We start from the raw sequence: 21,478 nt of genomic DNA, 5'->3' as shown, positions 1-21,478 counted from the left end.
TTCATCCAATGAGGCTGCACATGCATTGGTTGTTCATCTAGGCTCTCTCTGTTGATTTTTTTTTTTTTTTCCTTTTTAGGAAACCAAGCAGAAAAAACAGTCATTGCTCTAAACAAATACAATATAGAGAAACCTCCTGAAATGACAGGAAAGATACAAAATTATGTTTGATTTGCAGAATAGCCTGCACATTTCCAATCCAATCATTCTGAAACATACATCTGGTTTGAAATGACAGACAGGCTTATGGTTGTTATGCTTGTAACAGGGATCTGCTATGTTGGGCACCATACAAATTCTCTATATACAGCAATTTCTGTATGTGTTATCACTAACAGTTTATTCAATTGATATGGAAAAAAAAATCTCCTTTCTGGAAAAGTAAAAAAAAAAAAAAAGGAAAGAATGTGTGTTCTGGATTACATTAAGAGCAATAAGATACCTAATTTACAGCTAGTTCACTTATTTATGGAGAAAAAAAAAAAAGAAATTCCTGAGAATGCATAAGTTTTCAGTAATGCCTGAAATATTTCAATAGACCTCTCATGATAAGCGAAATACTCTTTAAAAGTCAACTTTCAGACCAATTGTTACCATGCAGTCTCACAATCATTTTACAAATCCTAATTACAAATGTGTATCAAGCAAAAACCTCAAACCAACACAAAAAAGGCAAAGAAATTTTATCCAACATATTTAGTAGATGTAGTAGACATATACACTGTTTCAGCAAAAATTGCTAAAAACTCAACTCCACGCAGGGAAAAATAAAAACCTGACAGCTATCCCTGGAGTCTCTAAACAACTGTAAGTAAAATTTGTGCTTCTTAACAATAATGGGCTTTAAAAAACAAAAGAAAAATGGACTACTGAGTGCAATCAGATTGCTCACACCATTTTGAGGATTTAATTGCAAATTATTGTATCATCATGTAGTAGCAACAGCAGCTAATTTTGCAAAAATTTCACATGTTGACAAAGTTCCATTTCCCTTTTATGCCCATACCCCGCTCCACCCCGAGCCAAAGAGCTAAACTCCCATACAATTAAAGCTATTGTCAGTCAAGATGCATTCATTCATGGTAACAGCAATGATACGGTGTGTAGACGATGATGGTGATTTACAAGCCATTATAATGTGGCCCCCATCTTTTATTGATATGATCAAAAGTATGAGACACCCACTGCTGCTCAAGCACTTTGTATCTTTCCTTGCATATGTAGAGAGGTTTACCACGCCTGGGGGGGGGGAGAAAAACAAATGGTTAATACGCCAAATAAACGGAAAACTGCTTCACTATAATATCAACACACGATACTCATACAGCTTTTTTCCCAGGGGAAGCATGCATTTTTATTGGTGAAGGGCTTTTGGTTTTGCTTTTAATAAGGTAACTGCTGGGACTTCCCTTCCTCCCTCTTGGATAGCAGAATCCAGAAAACATCTCTTGTTCTCTCAGGCATGTGTAGCTTGTTCCCTACACTGGAATCCAACTGCATCATTTGATTAAAGGCCAAACAACAACTTTGGGAGGGAAGTGTTTCACAATGCAATGCTCAGAATTGACCGTCATTGGGAATGGCAACATAGGGATCTGTCTGTTGGGTGCCTGGTGTGTATAACTCAATGACCACGATTACACCACCTTTGGGCCAAAAAAAAAACAAAAAAGAAAAGCAAAAAAAGTCAGTCCAACTTACAGTAAATGGGGATTTTCCACTCAAGGAAAGTACAGATCTATGATTATCTCTTATTGTATGTATTGCATAACATAAAGTTGATCTACACAGAGGAGCAACAATGAAACACACTTGTAATGAAAACATTACCTAAGATCTCTGTCTTCTTCACCATGTGCATCTAGATAAACAGAACCCCAAAGGCAGAAACGATGGCCTCGTATGATGATGATTACAGATGCATTAATCAAAAGAAATATTCCTGTCCCAGCTCCACAATTTTGAGAATGCTGTAATATTATGGGTGTAGAAAGGGAAGAGTGCAAAGATGCTGTTAGTGTCTGTCAACTTTATAACAAAAAGGATTTAAAAAACAGTAATTAGTTTTGCTCAAAATAATATACAGACATTATTTACTACGAAACAGTTTGACAAAGGATAGCCTGCTGCAAAATTCTCCAAGCAAACTAGAACTCCATGCCTTGTGCTCCCATAATAACACTTGCATACAAAAGTGGTTCCCTACTCAAAAAGGGAGGATATTTGTTATAATGTAAAAACAGAATTACCTAACAAAAATGAGCAAAAATATTCGCTACAATTTTTGAATTTGTTGTTGTATAGCAAACTGTATAGCATGGCCAAATATTTTTCATACATGGCAAGAATAAGAGAAAGTATTCAGAAAAACTTAATATTATCTCTTTACAATAGTATCTATTGCTAAACATTTGCTTTCTCTATCCATGCTCACAGATCTAGTCTATGGCTCTACAATTCTAGTAAAAAAAATTTTTAAAATAATTCTTGCTTGCTTCAATATGTCATTCATCTCGATGAATGGCATAATCTGTATTAATCAATTCATTTTAGCAATTAAAAAATGTGCTCTTCCTATATAATTTTATTACAATTAGAGGCCATAATCCGATCAACTATAATAAAATGTAATTAATTATATAGATTTTTAAGTCTTTTTTTTATAACTTTCTGTTTTCATGAAGCTTGACACCTTAAATACAACTGTGAATTCTATTTTAAATTTTGCCCACCCCTCCTTCTCCCACCATATTAGCAGTATGAGAAAGAAAAGTGAGTTCAAACAATTTCAAAAAGGTCCAAGATTCCTCTGAAATTTCTTTGGGTTTGATTTTATGCCCCTCTTGTAAATATCTCCCCAAAAAATTCCTCTCATAGTTTTGTAAAGCCCATGTAGTTCCAGCTTTCTACTAACTGTTGTATAGTAGGAAACAGAACAGCTGTTAAAGCAAACCTTTATCATACACAGGAAAACAATACTAGACACTTTCCAACTCAGGTTTCTGAAAGAACTTATATATATGCTGACTAGAAAACTTTGCTGCTAAATTCAAGGCGAAGGCCTTAAAATGATGCTTATCTAGTTAGAGTCTGTAGATCACTGGTACATGGTCAGGTGTATCAGAAAGTACTCTATAAAAGGAAAAAAAAAACCCATACATTGATATTCTTATGTACGCAGAAAGCAAGGAAACAAAACAGAGGAAAATTAAAATAATATACGAACAATCAGAATGTAGACAAATTTCAATTGGTTATGAATCAAAACTATGTATCAACATTAAACACAATGGCTTTGTAAGACTTTTTCAAACAGATGAAATAGACTATGGGCTTAAAAAGGTGAATAAAAGTGCTCTCAGGAATCCAGTGTAGGTCCATCTATCAGAAATAAGCACTAAACATTATTATTGAGAGCTGGACTAGATGACCTTTAAAGATCCCTTCCAACCCAAACTGTTCTATGATTCTATGATTATGTAAACACATTTTGGAAAGAAAACCATCAAAACTGAGCAATGGAGTTAGAAACTATCCACAAGTGTGAGAATCAATTACAGAATTTGAATTAACTCTCTCTTACCAGTACACATTCACAGTAACTCTGTTGTTTGCAGCAGAGTCCTTTCAAGCATACAAAAGTACCGCAAACTAGACAAACAGCAGGATCTTTAGGAACCTTGGTACAAACAGTACAAGTCTTTCTGTGATAATACTGAAAAATGGTATTATAATTCTCAGGCAACTGAAGGAGGCGTGGCAAGTCCCACTTAGGCTCCTGGATAAGCAAAGCCTACAAATAAGATAAGAACAATGTATCAGTTCTGCACGTTCATTTATGCCTTTATATTTTCTAAGATAAGAGAATACCAAAGAAAGGAAGCATGCAGTTTAAAAATCTCTCACTTCTTCTGCATTTCACAAATTTAAAGTCAAAAGTCACCTTGCAATAGTCACCTGCCTCTGGCTGAACACCCTCCCCAACTGTGGTCACATTTCATCTTCTGTAATGGGTGCAAAACGGGCGCTAGCCTTTTCCCAAGGACGTTTTCTATATGTGACACTTTTTAAGCACAAAAATCTTCATAGCTAAAACAAGAGGATTAAGAGTGGTCTAAAGGGAAGACTCCCAATCACTACACTAAGTTATTTTGGCAATATCAACACACTGCTGCCAAACCCTGGCACTGACTACAAAAGTTATCTCCTAGCTAAAATTTAGACTAAAACTTTCAAAAACAGATCGGAAGTTAGACTCTATAAATGATATTTGAAGACATCTGCCTGTGCTGCACACATAAATTTTGAGGCCATTAGGAACTTACCAGTACTCACAAATTTTTGATAAGCCAGGCACTACCTGGCTAAATACCAGTTTCAAACCTAACTCTTCTCTTTTGCTCTTAAAAACACTGTCAAATTTTATGGGGGTTTTTTTTGTGCTTTTTTTTTGGTGTTTTGGGGTTTTTTTGTGGTGGGTTTTTTTTGTATTTTTTTAAGACAGTAACATGTTTTTCTTCAACCTACTCATTTTTACTGCGTTTATAATTGATGGGCATAGCGGTCAGATGGGATGTTTCCTGCAAGCTGTAAAATTTTTTGAAAAGTGCACGACCTCAAAACCTACCTTGGGGAAGAAAAAGAAAAAAAAAAAAAAAAAAGGAAAGAAAAAGGAAAATTGCATTTGTACCTGGTTCCCTTTCAATCATGGAAAGAATGCTACCAGTTTCACGGCAATCTCTCTCAAATGCCTATCAGATTGGCAGGAACTGTATTTTGAGATTAATCTGAGTATTCGAATTTTCACTCACAATAGCCTAATTCTTGCCTGCAAACATGCAAAAGCAGATCATGTTGCAGAGTGAAGAATGCATCTGGCTTGCCTGTTTGACACCATAAACTTAGGAGAGGGGGCCTTGAATTGTTGAGATGCAGCTTCTTCATAAAAACAATGCAATAATGTTGAAATATTTCCATTTCACAACTGATATTCCAAATGCACTGATTCAAGTCTTGGTATTGTTTCTTTAACCTTCAGAGAAGATGTACCATCTTTTATCAGTCAACTATTAAACAGCTTTTATTTTTTTGATCTTTTTCAGTATTGCAACTGAAGATACTCAAAAATATCAATGATGTCTAACACGCAAGAAAAACTTCTGGTAAGTATTTTCTTAAAAGGCGAAGTTTCTGTTACACGCCCTTGATAGGCTTCAGGTGCAGAAGATACGGGTACACTTAGTATCACCTAAGGATAGTGTTTCTATTTTCTGTCTCCAGCAATCACATGAAAACCAGACAGATTTCCTCTTTCCTGTTTTCAACCAATCCAACCCACATCCACTAACTAATATTTCTGATTACAATTTCTCTCTCATTCACAAGTCAGGTTCTCAGATCCTTATCCAAAACAATAGTGTATGTGCATAGTGAATCAAGCAATAAATAACTGCTTCCACATCAGCACTATTTTGGAAGAAGTAATTTTGCTACATACCTTCACTTGATCTGGATGTCTATCTGCAAATGCAGCCAATTCTGAGCACCACTGTGATATCATGTCAAATGCTGGCACTGGCCAATCGAGACAAGAGGCACTGGTGAACTGATGAGCCGACTGAAAAGATGGCAATAGACCCAGGCAGCTTGCAAGAACTGTGAATTCTTCATCTTCCTTTTAGGTATGAAACCAGAGAGGTTTAGATTAATAACTACACTCTGAATTTTTAAATAGTTTATTAAAAATGTGTCTATTCCAATAAAAAAAGTAAAGACATTCTAGTACAGTGATGCTAATAGTCATGTTCAGAGACACAGAAAAGCTTCCATTTTTTCCAGATTACCTCAAACTGGATTCTCAAAATACAAGAAAACTGGTCAGGAAAAAAAAAAAACCAAACCAAAACCCAACCAAAACCCCAAAACCCACATAAAACCATAAATTCAAAAAACACAAACAAAAAAAGAAACCCCCAAACTCTGCGATAATTTTATTCCTGTTTAGTACCCCAAACTGGCTTGTAGCTGTTTTAGAGATGAGATGATTTTGAGGCAAGGAAACGAGGGAGCTGACCTGCAGCAAACTCTACTTAAATCAGTCATGGAACTTAAACATAATTGTCTGCTGATGCAATGTCTCTGAGAATAAAGACCAAGTATTAACAGGCATTAAGCAAAATCAGGACTGAATTCCAGTCTGTGTGGAAATTATGCCATCTCTGCAAACACTGGACAAGTTCTAGAAGTATGTTGGTATTTTATGAGACAAGCATCTACGATCTGATAAAATAAGCATGTATTTGCTGAATTTTAAGAATATAGTACCATTTTTCAGGGAAACTGCCTTGAAAACAAATTTATAGAAGACAAACAATGCTGCAGAGCAATGCTATAAAATATGATTTAAAAAAAAAAAAATCTTAGGATAGAAAATACATACCATGAAAAAGACATCTTAAAAAGTCTTATTTTTGATCTCTAGCTTTTAAATGGAAACATTTGAGTGTGCCCCTCTCAATCTGTACCTGGCAACTAGGTAAATCCCCTCCAAAAAGATGGTGTTGAAGAAGGCTTGTGATCCTGAGGAAAGGCAGGCAGAACTGTTGCAGATAGCACTCTACAGAATCAGGATTTACCTACGAGGAAGGAAGCAATTACTAAATTCTGCCCCAGGTAAGTTGTCTCCTATGTAAGAAACTCCAATATGAACCAAATGTTTTTTAAGCATACTACATAAAACACTGCATCAAACATACATTCCAAAGGCCAGCATTTTGCTAATAATCTGAAAGAACTCTGTGGTTTTTCTTTCCCCCTTGACAAATGTTTTTTCTACTTAAATATTCAGTTTTCCAAGTTTCTGAGAGGTCCTTCATACATATGATTAAAACCCACAATTATAAGAAGTATTTGTCAGTAACTTTCTCAACACAGCACTGGCCATATATGATATTAGTTAAAGAAAGATTTGCACAGGCAAACTGTCCCAAAGGGATGTGTTTTGATCTAGAAAATAGAGCTGTACTGCAGTCTTTAGCAAGATCAGAGAAAAATCATTATAACAACAAGGCTGAAAAACTTAGTAAGAAACAGAAAGGGGACATGCTGGATAAATTCTCAAGAGATTTGCCAATACCACTGTTAATTCTTCAGTCTCTCCTTCTTCATATATCTTCCCCTTAGACAGCTCACTAATCACATGACCCAGCAATACTTCCCAAGATTTTTCTCCATTGGATGTATTCTGCAAATAAGAAGGAAAGAAATTCAAAATGCACTGGTCATGAAAAGCAGAAAAAGTTCCTGTAAAAGTAACAGCAGTGAAGTACATTTCCTTTTGATCAACAATAAATTTTGATGAATTGTGACCTACAAAGATACACAGTTTAAAAAAACAAAACAAAACAATCTACAGAAAGGGAAAGCATTTAGCTCACAGAGTGAAACATGAATTGCTACTTCAATTACATGTGTTCTAAACTGAGTGTTATATGAAACCACTTTCATAATGTTGCATTTCCCATGTTTTTTCTGTGAGTATAAAAATGCTTACTTTAAGATTAGGAAGAATCACTTCATGGATACATCATGTTTTGACAGAATTTGAATTCTAATACAACTAATTTAAAAAAAAAAAAACCAGTAATTTTCTAAAATGTACCAACCAGAATGAGTTACAAAACACTTGCTATGTATTTTAAGTTGAAATGAGTCTATCAGAAAATGGAAAGTTGTGATTCAAATGACCAATATCTACTACAGATGGGAAAAAATATTTAGTGGAAAGAATAAACAGCCACTTAGCTTTGTGCCATAGCATTTATATTTAAAGGCAACAATTATAGAAAGCCATCAGAAATAGAAAGCAGTATTCCCATAAATATTTTTCTTCTACGTCATAATAAATTCTACCCAGGAAAAACATGATTGGATGTGAATTTTTAGCTCCGTTAGTATATCATCAACATAACAAACAACAAGGGAGTGGAACGTTACTGGGATTCTTTAAAAAAATTCCGAAGCAACTTAAATATATAAAGACTTCAGTACATAACAACATATATCATTCATCAGTTGGTTTCTTTAGTGCATTTTGACATCAATTATAATTGTTAATTTTAGATGGGGTCTTCACCTTTCAGCATCGGGAACGCAGACTTGCTGTTTATGCTCAAAGTCTAAGAACCAGAAGGCAACACATATTTATATCAGCAGTTAGGAGAAACCTTTCGTCTACATTATTCCTGGAAATTTACTCCACAGGCATTTACAGTGTGCTTCTTATGACACCATAAGGCACCTTCCAAAGATAATAAGAGTGAAGTTGGGAATCAAAAGTAGAATATCCACCTCTCAGCCCTGCTGTGAAATTAAACTCTTAATGTTGTTTGATCATTTGGCATGAATATAGAGGAAAGCCTTCAGCTCGTGTTTAATGTCTGGAATACTAAACTGAAATAGATTCACTTGGCATTATCCACAGACAAAAGTTAAGTAAGGTGTGATCTGTGTAGTCATCCCGGGATCAAAACGTCACTATTATCAGCACATAAGAAAAAGCCAGCCTGAACCATACATTTTAAACCATGTGGGCCTCAACAAACTTTAAAGAAAGAACGTGGATTCCTAAACTAAAAAACAGCTTCCCTTGTGACATGCAAAGAGAAAGAATTCATCTGAGAATTGGCTAGGCTCAAGAAGAGAAGGGCTGCCAGAGGGCTGGCAGAGAGGAACAGGGAGCTGTGCGATTACCACTGGCCGGTCCTCAGTGCTCAGAGGTCTCTTGCACACACGTAGAGTCCAGGCAGCAACATTATGCAGGAGGAGGACAGGAAACTGGAAGGACACCTGGGGAAGGGCAAACTTGCATGTGGGACTTTTGCAAAGCCTCTGCACTTGGGGTCGATTATCACGGGGGTGGGACGGAAGCCAAGAAGGAAGTAAGTGTAGGAGTCCCTTGAAGGCCTGAGGATCATGCACAGATCACCCTAAGCACATACTGCCAAGCTGCTGTCAGAAGTTGGACCTTTGTACACAGATGATCTACACGAGACAGACAAGAGGAAGGAGGAGGCTGTTTCCAAGGGAGAGTCGGAGATGCTGTCAGTACGGCACATATACAGCAGGGAGCAGTGCTCACATCTACCTCCTATCTCTTTTGCTCTCCCACTTGGAAATCTGTCAGCCTTCAATGGGCTTCTCCCAGGAGAAAAGTCAAAATTCTCAAATTGACAGAAGTTAATCTGTTGTGTTATTTGAATTATGCTAAATCACAACATCCATTCACAGTAACATACTGTTTAATGTGCTACTATTTCCCACTCGGCCTTATCATCCATCAAAGATAAGCACGCTAGCAAAAATTCCACTAAAATGGACTGTCTTTAATATCAAGAGAGATGGCTACTTCATAAATCATTATCTGAGCCATTATCATAATTTGCAAGCCTCAAGTACAAAGTGCTTTATGTGAAGCAAATGCTTTCACATGCTTCTATAAGAAAATCTCTTAGTATTAATAGGTAGCAAGCCCACCTACCACATGCCCTAAGTCTATTTTCATACAATAAAATCTCTCACTGTAGACAGAAAATTAAGCATTGTAAATGTATGTTCAGATAAACTCCAACCTCTGCTACTAACAAAAAGGCAATCCATGTTTATCATATGGACTATGAAAGAATATAAGCTGGTAACACTTCAGTCTATACGCTTTCTACCACAAACGTTAAACTGCAAAATTATCTATCACTTGGGAATCACTTAAGTAAACAGAAGAATGGAAAAAATCCTCACCAGCAATAATCTCAAGCAAATGTTCTTGAAATTCTAAGAAAATGACAATATATTGAAACAAGAGGGTGGAGAGGGAGCTAACAAAATGCAGTACTGTGCAGTGATCTCAAATGCTTAATGCAAGTCCAGAAAAAAAAAAATCCCGCATAGTAGCAGTTTGGCCAGCAGATAATTTGCCTTTACTACCTTGGAGCTGTGAGTGACCAGTATGACAAATCTAACTTATATGTGAAAAGCAGGTCATGCTTCTCAGTGTGCATTTCATTTTACAGCCAACATAACCTAAGGCCCAGCTGTTGTATAAAGGGGTATTCCGGCTCCCATTTCCTCTCCTGGCCCCAACACTTCCATCCTTTCCCTTGGTCTGTCACTGGCACTCTTCTGACCTTCTGGGGAATCAATTAATGGAGCACAAAACTTACTGAAGGATTAAATGAATGCCAGTGCCAGGGCAGGGAACCGTGTCTTTTGATGGGAACTGGCATTCAACCAGCTGCACTGAAATAGCAAGATGCACCTTCACTTTACTTGTAAATACTATCAAAAGGCAAGGAAACGATAGTGAAATATCTACCTGCCTAGTCTACAAATTTCCTTCCGCCTCTTTATCACATGAGCACTCTAGACCACGTATTGAGAGAAATTTATACCGCTAGCCACAAATAGCATGAACAAATAAGAAAAAGACTTTTTTTCCCCACCAACAAGCTTGCCTGCTTTTCCTGTAAAGGAGTGCATCAGATCCACCCACGGTTTACCTAGAAAGGCTTCAATTTCACAGGAAGGAAAGCTGCATTTACTCGATACAACAAACTCAAGACTGAAACTATGGAGATACAGCATCAAATTTGAAACTCAGTTCTGGAACTAGATATTCACTGTGAAGCTTTTAAGTCTCATCACATGCCAAAACCTGCAAAAACTGCACACACAGAAACAAAATACTGGATTTTTTGTGAAGCAGAAGCAAATTATTATAGGCAAAGCAGAAGTATCTGTTACATCCCTACCAGAAATACATAAGCAAAATTTCATAAATGTTTTAATAAATTAACCAACCTTTTTGAGAGCTCCTGACTCTTTCCATGCCATCTTATCTTCAGCACTGCATTTAACAGAAAGTGCTGCCAAGGCTTGAGTATACAGTAAAGTGAACAGCACTTTTATAATGCAGGTGAAGTGTTCTGTAAAACAAAGCAAGTGATTTTTAAACACTTGACAATTTTAGCAAATATACTGATTACAGAGTCACTAGTTATGGAAATGAAAAGCAAGCACTATACAAAAAGTACAAACCCCCAAAACATACAAAACAACAAAAATGTATTTACTGGCTTTCAGAAATGACTTGGCAGCCGTAGTGAACGGAACAAGCACAGGGCAAGTAATTTTCCACTGCTCCATATGTTCATCTTAATCCTGATCAGCAGTGACTTTCTCCTAGGGACCTGGTGATACTACAAAATTCTATTTTGTCCAAATGTAATTCAAGTTAACCTACTGATTACTGATAGTTAACAACTAATTGGGTGATATAGATGTAAGCAAGTGCATATCCTACCATCTCTTCTGGCAATGATTAAATCATCTGGGGTAAGTTACATTCATACAAATACTGGAAAAGTTAAGTTCCCCCCAAAAAAATCACTGGAAGGAGGACATTTAGTATACATCAGTTTCTATCCCTTCACTTCCAGATAGACTTGCTGCAAATCACTCTTTAGTGAGTACCTATTTATTGGACCTCACGTGAATACAGGAGGAGGAAAAAAGACAGACTATCATTTTAGAACTTACCTTCTTTTGAAAGGTCTTTATCTGTTTACAATTTTTCTTAATATTTAAAGGACTATTATCTCCTACATATAGGCTGCAGGAGAAAGGCTTTAAAATCCTTTTGGGGAAGCTAGCAACAGAGGCAAAATAAGACTTCCTAAAATTGAAAAAGGTGAATGTGATCATTCTCTGAAATGAAGATATGGTAGCAGTCCTTTTTTCTCTTTTTACTTTAGGTTGTATTTCCCATCCCAAATAATCTGATTTTTTTTTAAATCTAGGCAGATCAAAGAAGTTTCTATCATCACTTACAACATTCCTTAAGCACAAACTTAACTATAATATATATCTAAAACAATGTATACAAAAATGAGGGTTTTAAAAAGTCCTCTCAGGCTTTGAAGTCAAGCAAAACAATTTTATTTACATAAGCACCTCACAAAAATTGGGTTAAATTCGTTCTTTCTGCCTAAAGGATTTAAACAAGCTTTGTATATTTGAAAGGAGGTAAGGGAGATGAAACTCCTTGCTTCTCCTTTCTTGTATCTAATATCAAAACCCACCACTGGGTTCTAAAACACACACAGCCAGGACTTGAGTACATAATTAAATTTGTGAAATAACAGTTGCTTTTTTTATGTAACAAAGTTTACAAATCAACGCAGACGTGGATTTTGAAACTTTTTAATGTCACTGAGTATATACAATAAGCACAATTTAAGCACCTAAATGATAATTTGTAACTATGTAATTAAAGGGTACTTTCTTCTGTATTATCTTCCTGTGGAGTTTATGTTAAACATGACAACGAATGCTGCTATACTTCATCTGCCCCATTCTACAGCAGGTAGCATTATAATGATTTTTCCTCTCCACATTTACCCAGAAGGAGAATTCACCAGATCCCTCTAGGCCCCACTTTTTTCCTCTGCTGAAACCTCCATTTTCTTAGCAATCCTCCTCCTGAGGAATAATAGCAGGCAAGCTTGCAGTAAATTTTCTGGGACTGAGATCTACAAGATTAAACTACATGCACTCACAGAATTGTAAAAATTGCCTCTTCGGCCTGAGCTACGTCTATAATTGTAGCTAGAACTGAACTCAAGTACTGAGCTCTGTCCCCATCAATAGCAGGTACAAGCAATAGAGATCAATTTTACACTGTGAAAGCATGAATGAAAACCACTGCATTTACAGCAGCAAAACTAGACTGCTGGTCAACATTCACCAGTCTGCCATAGCCCACTTCATCTTCTAGTTCTCCCTCTGTTCTGCTGAGGTGATTACACAGTGCTCAACAATGGGTGTCTTAGCACCCTCTAGAACTATTACATTTTTTAAAATCTGTTTTTTGCTGAATATAATTACTCCTTGTCCCTATCCCCACCTTAATACTAATTGTTCAATTTACCAGAAACATTATATCTAGCGTATTTTATGTTTTTACAAATAAACTAATGTTCTTGTATTTACTTACATGTATATGACTCACAAATGACTATGAATTACATTTTTAGAGAATCCAGAATTGGACAAAAAATGCACACTCCTACATCTGGGTCACCCTTAAGAAGTCCTGACTTCTGCACAAACTTAATCTTTTTTTTTTTTTCAGGAAAATATCACAGGAGCAGCTCAGAGGTGGCATGCTGCGTAATGAGTGCCAAGGTTTTGAAAACAAGTATTTTATAGTCACAAAAACATCCCATGGGAGACATACCAAAACCACCAGTCAGAGGATCAATTATCATTTCATTACAACATGTTTTCTCTTATTTGTAAAATGCAAAATCTTTGACAGCTGTAGGTATCCATAACACTGGAGCTGTTACGTTCTTGTCTACTGCAAAGAGCGATTTTATTTGCCTTTCCGCAACACACGCATGGGGGCTGCGTGGTGTTTTCCTGCTGCCCCCCTGGTGGAAGCTGTGGTTTTGCTACATCATCTTTTCAATTTAATAATTCTGAAGATTGCTGGTGTGTTTGTATGCTGTGAAGTAAACTATGTAAATGCTGTCAGTCCCTTCTGTTGCAGATGATATACTGTGTGATGTTCTGCACTAAAATGCAGTTAGGACTTCTGTGTTTGTACATAAAAAACCTAATCTGATATTCTGACAGTCTAAAAGTTGTATTATTATGGCTAGGCCATTATAATCAAAACAGAGGTTAATGCAGAATTTTTCTACTTATTTTTGAATAATATTGAGAAATGCTTTTATGTTCCTATTTTTAAAACTTTTTAAAAAAAACTTTTTGGAACCATATTACTTCACACCATCCCATCCCATTACATCGATTAAACAAACCCCCTTAAAAATAAAGTTTATACAGGAAACGCTTCTAGAACTCTAATTTTAACATTAGTGCAAGAAACGTGCAGATGAATAACTGTATTACTAACAGTATGTATCTTTTAATTTCAATATCAAATTAGATGATATACGCTGGCAGGCAATGACTGCAGAAAGAATGCACAAAGCGAACCAAATGCAAAATTAAAGACCTAGGACCTTTTTTATTAGTGAATTCGGATCTTTATATAAGTAACCTTTGAAAATATTCTTCTTGATCTAAAGCTTGAATAGTTATTTAAAAAAAATAACTTCAGAACAAAGAGAGACAGCACTGAACTTCAGGTAATCCATGAAAAGGTATATTTAAAGTTCCAGGATACAGATAAAAATTTCAGCTTCCACATTGAAACTGGATACTATTCAAGTTGATTACATTCATTCTGTATTTAGTCAAGATCCTTATCCAATCATTAAAGAAAAGTGCTAGTGTTCGCCTGAGTGCTGCTTGCTGTATTTTTGTTGCATGTCATTGAAACTTTATAGAAAAAGAATGTGTCAGAACATCCAGGTCAGATTCTTTAGCACCTGGGCCTTACCAGAATGCAAAAAAAAGTCGCTGAATTTAGGTGTTACACACCAGAGAAGAAAACCTTTCCCACAGTCCATAGAGGTTGGGCTAAACTCTCAAAACCAGCTTTCAAGTTGGAGCACATCCACCACTCCCAAATCACAGATCTCGTAAAAGCAGCACTGTGGCCTAAGTTAGAGCAATGCCAGGCTGCGTAACAGCGTGCTAGCAAACACTATGCTGCTGCACGACCCTCCTTGCATGTGTGGCACCAAGCACAGTGCCAGGCCACTGCTGGCGAGTTGACCACCAGTGCTACGCACCTACTAGCCTCAGGCGCCCCCCTGCTTACCCAGGACCCCAGTATTTTTAAATACTTTGCAACAGTATGATTTTTTTATATTCAAAGCAAAGCAGAAACTGAAATCACGGGAAGCTACGAGCACTCTGTACTTCTAGAAATCTGGCCATGGGGGTCCCAAGTCAGGTACTGGGAAAATAAAATTTTTTACAATTGATGGTAACAAAGAAGAATGTCCAATTCGAATTAAATGACTTGTTCAGCATATAGAAATTGTGTTGCAGAAAGGGGTGGGGCTGTGTGTTGAATTCAATTTACAAGGACAGGTTTAAGTTTTGTTAATCACCGAGCCACTGTCTCCATTTCTGTACTACCTTCATATGCAACACCATTTTCTATTTCTGTAAGAAAGGAGCTAGAGGTTCTAGAAACAAAATCCTCATTTTCTAGAGTCCCAATTCACAACACCATGAACACTGTCCATCCCCTGCCACAGAACAACTGCCACAGAATTACACTAGAAACGCCTATGTGGATTATTATGTATTTAGTCTTGCATAATTTCAAAATGCTGAACATATGAAGCCTATAAAAGCTCTGCCCATGTTCTAGTGTCAAACAAAAAAAAGATTTCACAAATAGTTTTAGTATCTTGAACAGTGTTTATTTTGGTGGCTACACTACACAGGAGGTACACATTATCTTCCTCATTCCCTTCTTTGTAAATTGGTAAGTGCTTGTAAATGCTCTGACCTCCACCACAAAGAGATTTAATTTGTAGAGTTCTTTCTTTGTGATGTGTTCAGATCGATTTTCCTCTCTGAATGAAGAGGCTGAACAGTAATGACATTTTTATTGCTTTAATTGATGTCGGATTGAAAAAGATACCATATATACATATATCTGGTATATATGAAGGGCAAGAGATGAAGTTTGGGTCCTCCTTACAGAGCACTCAGTGTTTTTAAAAAACACTGTGTAAACAAAAAGGATTTTGGAGTACAAACATGAAGAAGATTTAACACTTGAGGAACAGTTTCAGTTTCCTGTAAGGACACGAATATGGTTTCTCTGAAGACATCAACATACCTAATAAATGGTACTGCAAAACCAGTACCATTACAGGAGAGCATCCATGCTAAAAGAGGAAGAAAAATCTTTCATGGATTCTAAACCCTACAGATTCTTCCTTCATTATTAGTGTTCTAACACCATTACCACGGCATTCTGCACCAGACTGCAACACCACCTCATCTGCAATGTAGTGAAGTCTATTATTAAAGGCATATACTGGAAATACCTGTCTGTGCACACAGGCATCAATCTTCTGTCTGCATACCAGTGTCCAGCCAAGCCGACGGCTCCCGCACCCCCCAGTCACGCCAAAGCAGCACAGGCAGTTCAGGAAGCAGTAGGGTCAAATGTAGATTTTGTTCACTCCTATCCCTGACCTGCCATGTGACCCTGCACAGCCATTTTACCTTTTCATGCCTCAGCTCTCTACCAAGAATTAATGATAGCAAATTCAACTCTGTGACCTACACACCCATTACAAAAGTTCTAAACAAATTTGTTATTACCTATTTTTCTGAATTGCTTTCTACACCTCAGGACAAAGAAATCATGAGAGACTTCCTTTTTATTCTGCCTAACCATTTTGATGAAACAAAAATTAGAAAGATAAATGACAATTTATTTACAATTTAATGCTTCGTAGATTTGAAGTGATTACATTCATCTTCTTCCTGCCACTTGCCATTTCCCTTTCAACTGCAACATACACTAAACCTAAGAGCAAAGGCAAAACATGCTGCTGATATGTGGTATTTTACAGAATTCTCCACAGGATGCCTTACTATTAACTGAATGTTGTCTTTCCTAGGATAAGGTATACTTTCATAAATGGTGTTTTTCAATGCCTGAATATAAACTACAAAAAGACAACTGTTTGTACTTTGGTTTCACTGCTCCCTGCCCCGTATTTCAGAAGACGCTAGTCCCGTTAAACTTTTGTTTACTGCTTTCATTAAGTCCTTCCAATGAAAGTTAATTTAAGTTAAACTGTAGTTAAAAAAAAAAAAAAAAAGTCTATTTTTGACAATAGGCTTCCTATTCAAAAATATTTTATTCTCCTGGTGTTTTCGTATTCTAATAATTTATTAGACATACTTAATCCATAAACATGTACACTGACTTGAAAAAACACAACCCACAATGTTAACAGATACACACAGAGTCACTTGAGCTGAATTTGAATATTCAGTAGTGAGGACTAAACCTCTTAAGGGGAAACAGAGTTTCTATTATACTTTGTAAGTTAGGTGTATCCATCAAGAGCAGAACAGTCCCTCTATTTACCTATTCACAAATCACCAAAACTCAGTAGATATCAAAATAGCCACACAGACCCTAAAGCAGATACTCTGCTCACTGTCAGTGAAGTAGTAAAGAGATACTTGTTTGTTTGCTCTCATTTTAAAATAAAGGTATAGCTATAAATAATGAAGCCAGAGACCAGAGCGTCTGAACTATCCATCTTCCGGAGCATGCACTGTCCATTAGCAAGATGGACCAGGTTCAGCTGTTCCTTTCATATAGAAAAAGAAATTTAGGTTTTAAAACGGTTTCAATTTTAGTAATGAAAAATTTAGTTCTTAAATAGCTATTTAATATTTATTCCAAATTATACTATTATGCTGCCTCTATTGAAGTTGCTGCATTACAGCAATTATCATCTTCATATATAACCTCTTATTATGTAAGACTGCTGCAATTTAAACTCTGAAATTCAAACTAAATTACAATCTTTCACCCTTAGGCACTCAGTTCATCTTGAAGTATTGAGCTGCCCCTCTAAGCAAAGAGATGAAGGTCAAACAAAGGACACTTTTCCTTCAGTAAAAGTACTTAATAGTTTTTGCTCACCTCTTGTATCTTTACTGAATAGGCTGACTGATAAGGTGAGAAGACACAGATAAGCCTGTCAACCCACAACAAAAATTTCTGTTCAATGCCACCTTCTGTAGATAAGGTAGAAATATTATTTTAGAATATGCAGTATACCAGCTAGGATCTACCATCCTGGAAATGGCCATGAATGCAGCCTCATATACATAATCATCCAAATATACATATTTTTGTAACATACCTTTGTGCAATGGTTGAGGCATAGTTAAAATCTGGATAAGCAAAAGGGATGAGACATCTCTGTAAAGCACAGGAACTTCTGGCAGCTCTTCACTTACCAGCCTGGAAAGAAAACCCAAAGAAAATAACTTCTGATACTATAAACCCATTTTTCATTTTCATATTTTATTTTGCATTTTATTTTAAATAGTATTACATTTGATACCAAGCTTACAGAAGCCAAATACCTGATAATTCGCTAACTGATCTCAAGTTTAAAACCTAATGGATTGTAATGTTAGGAATGGATTGTAGTAACTCATGAGGAAGTTACCATTTGGGTACCTGATTCTTGTTAAAGTATTTTAAAACTTTCCAAAACTGCCTGAACTAGTTATTTATATGTACAGACTCAAGGAACATTCAGTATTTCACTTTCAGAACTTACGTTCTAAAATAAGAAAATATACTGCATAGTAACATAATAATTTAATTGGTTTTCAAAGCATGGCATTTCACAAGTATACATACATCCATGCTGTAACAACAACAAATCCTCAAATTACTGTTACAGGGATTGCTCCTATTGGAAAACACTGAGAACTTAGAAAAGGTATTACTTTCCTTTATGTAAGGAAATGAAGATTCAAGCAGCCATCACAGGTGGGATTAGGCAATCTTACACAGTCTTTATTAAAACCCCCATATGGCTAGAAGGACAGCAAATAAGCACATAAAGAGATACTGCAAACTTTTGAACTATTCGGATTCACTGAATGACGTAACATCACCTTGTAGTCTTACACTTAAAAGCAGAAAATGTTTGCAGATAGGAGGTAGTATTTTTCTAGCTTGGTGTAGCAATATCCAACAATATTCCAACCAACAATATTCTATAGGTTCAATAGCTGAGTCAAAATGGTGGGGAAAAAAAAAATCATTCTCCACTCTTTAATTGATAGAGAGTGTGAAGGAGATCTCAAGCAGGAGCAGCTGGTACAATGCGATATGCATCCTCCATTGTCACCTTTCCCCATCTGCAACATGCACCGAAGAAAGTGCTGTTTGGGTTCTTATTCCCATTCCCAAACAGTGGTGGTGCTAGCTGGTCGGCTGTTGAATGCCAGTGGAGTAACTAAGGAGGAGATGTTTGTTTGAGATATTTATCTGTACTACTACAGGAGCTATATCGTCAGGCCCTAGTACAACTGACCCTGAATCTCCCACGGAAAACAGAGTCCTCAACAGCTTCTTACAAACGGATGCAAATGTTGCAAAGGAAAGCATCACAGGCTACCGCATTCCTTCCAATTGCCATGTGATTGAAATGCTGTCCTTCTGGAAGGGCATTTTCTTTCTATCGCTCCTTAGGCTTTTCCATCTTTTTTCCCTCCTCTTTTGTCATTCTTCTCACTGGTCAGAAACCGCAGGAGAAACAATTCTCCCTCTCGTGGTAGGAGCTTCCCTTACTTAGGGCAGCTATAGGCCTCCAACATGTGGGCTCTCCATAAAAACCATCCGAGAATGTCAGGAAATCAAAATACATCCACCTGCTAGAGTTTCAAGGTTAGCTTTATGCTTTGTTCCAGCAATCTTAACTGTCCTACAGGTAAACCACAGCTGATGAAGTGCTAGATAGTTGTATTGAAAACATACCTATATCCTTATTAAGATCTACCCCCAAAAGCACAGCCTCACTCTCCTCCTTTCGGTTGTTCTGCAAGACATTGTGGACACCAGAGTTTCCCAATGAGGCCTTCTTAAGCACTACAGCAAGTGCCCAAGTTTCTGTACAAACAGAATCAGATTGAGGAAAGAAACATTCAGACAGGACACTTAATCCCTTTTTTGTCTCAGCTCTGCCCTTTCAGAGCACGACCAGTGAACTATTGTTGGATCCAATTATTGCCTCTCTTCCAAGAGCGCCAAACTCTTCCTCTGATCCAACGCGGCTGGCACCAGCTACTTCATTAGCTTAGTTGATGCCTCCCCATATGAAGGCACCAACTCCCCTTGGTGCCATCTATCACACACACAGCAGACAAACTGAGCTCCTGCAGACCACGTACTGGAAAAGGCTGTCCACATGTGGTGGGATGCAGATGCACGTGTAAGATCCTCAGTGCCTTCTAATAGCTTTGGGGGTCCAACCAGTTTATCATCTCTGAGGCACATAAACATGATGCTGCTTTTGGAAGGAGGCCCCTGTGCAGTTACTGATTTCATGAAAACTCAGACTTCTCTCTACAAAAGGCACGGCTAGGAGTCATCTGTGATATGAATTTTAATAGGCAGAAGCAGTCATATAAGAGGAGGATTAAAAGAACACTCTTGGTCATATTAAGTGTGTAATCCAACTATACATTTTCTAACTACTCTCCTTCCCCTCTCTCCCAGCTCAGTAAGGCACATTCTGAAGCAATAGTTTTATTAAATGGCTAAGGTTTCCGGTCATTTTATGCAACACACTCGATTGTGAGAATAAGCACAAATGGATTGGTTGGTTGGTCATATAAAATGAAGTCACAGAAAACATGGTCTAACTGGTCCTTTTGAATTAACGAACCCAAACAGCTACAGAAAAAACACTATCCATAACCCCTTTTGCTAGAAATCAATCATTTCATAAAATGATTGTTTTAAAACACTGTAACATACATAAATATACATATCTATACATGGGAGCGTCCTAAGCAAAAAACAAATATTCTAAAAATCATTATATTGAATTCTAAAGAAGACAAAGGGGGCAAAAATTTGTATCACGCTACCAAGTGTCATTTTCAAAATTATACAGGCAATGAAGATGCTAATCTCACTAAGTCTCTCTAATTCTACTTTTACCTACAGCTAGTTCTACTTTATGATCTATGACACCGAGTTTTAAAATAACCCTCATTATGTAATGACTTTAAAGGCATGGGTATTTCTTAAATTACTTCTCACCTTCAATTTTTAATTTATATACAAATTTGGGAAAAAAATTAATTTGGAATAACATGAAGACAAAAAAAAATTAGCTCCCTCTGGTCACATTTAGCTGAACAGCTCTTTCCGACAGGGATATCAACATCAATATCATTTAACAGTCATGTAATAATTAGGTCAATACCAGTTCTGACAAAATTAGGAACTATTCTTATATATACAGGATACCGTGATTGACTGGCAACATCACAAATAAATCAACTCGTTTTCACATGCAGGACCAACTGAATTCTTTGTCTGATTTATTCATTTCATATGAATCAGAGAAGTAAAGCTACATTAAATGCCAGGGTTTTAGATAAGCTGCTTCCGTTTACATCAAGTGCTGCAGAATACAAAGCACTTAAAAATTGCTCTGTCGTTTGTTAAGAGCCTAAACAACTTCTTCATTATGACACTGAAACTGAATTTATAAAATGTGTTTGGAAATGTGCTTTATGCAAATTGCCCATCCTGTTAATCCCTAATGTGCATGTGAAAGCTTGATAAATCTGACTTTACAAAATATTGTGCCACAGAAGCACTGAATAAAATGAAAGCAAGTACAATTTCAGATGGGACCAAAGTGATATAAAATGATTCAAATGTATATAGTTGTATGCTGTATCCATTAAAAAACGGGGGGGG

The 21,478-nt window shown here is 36.7% G+C and overlaps 1 protein-coding gene across 1 annotated transcript in view; it reads right to left on the bottom strand.

Annotated features, from left to right (window-relative positions):
- Positions 1–681: 681 nt before the first annotated feature.
- The window catches only part of LOC104078987 (E3 ubiquitin-protein ligase UBR3-like), a 25,508-nt gene continuing 4,711 nt past the window's right edge, over positions 682–21,478 (bottom strand). The window contains exons 2-9 of the mRNA XM_009580838.1: positions 17,886–17,986; positions 10,855–10,979; positions 7,091–7,243; positions 6,525–6,635; positions 5,498–5,674; positions 3,584–3,793; positions 1,831–1,970; positions 682–1,239 (exon numbers count right to left, since the gene is read on the bottom strand). Coding sequence (XP_009579133.1) covers positions 1,122–1,239; positions 1,831–1,970; positions 3,584–3,793; positions 5,498–5,674; positions 6,525–6,635; positions 7,091–7,243; positions 10,855–10,979; positions 17,886–17,986 — 1,135 coding nt within the window. The 3' untranslated portion in view covers positions 682–1,121. The remainder of the gene's footprint in view (positions 1,240–1,830; positions 1,971–3,583; positions 3,794–5,497; positions 5,675–6,524; positions 6,636–7,090; positions 7,244–10,854; positions 10,980–17,885; positions 17,987–21,478) is intronic.

The sequence above is a fragment of the Fulmarus glacialis genome, unplaced genomic scaffold (genome assembly GCF_000690835.1).
Source record: "Fulmarus glacialis isolate BGI_N327 unplaced genomic scaffold, ASM69083v1 scaffold34896, whole genome shotgun sequence".
NCBI lineage: Eukaryota > Metazoa > Chordata > Aves > Procellariiformes > Procellariidae > Fulmarus > Fulmarus glacialis.
The sequence above is the reverse complement of the archived record's forward strand: the minus strand, read 5'-3'. Positions and strand labels throughout refer to the sequence as shown.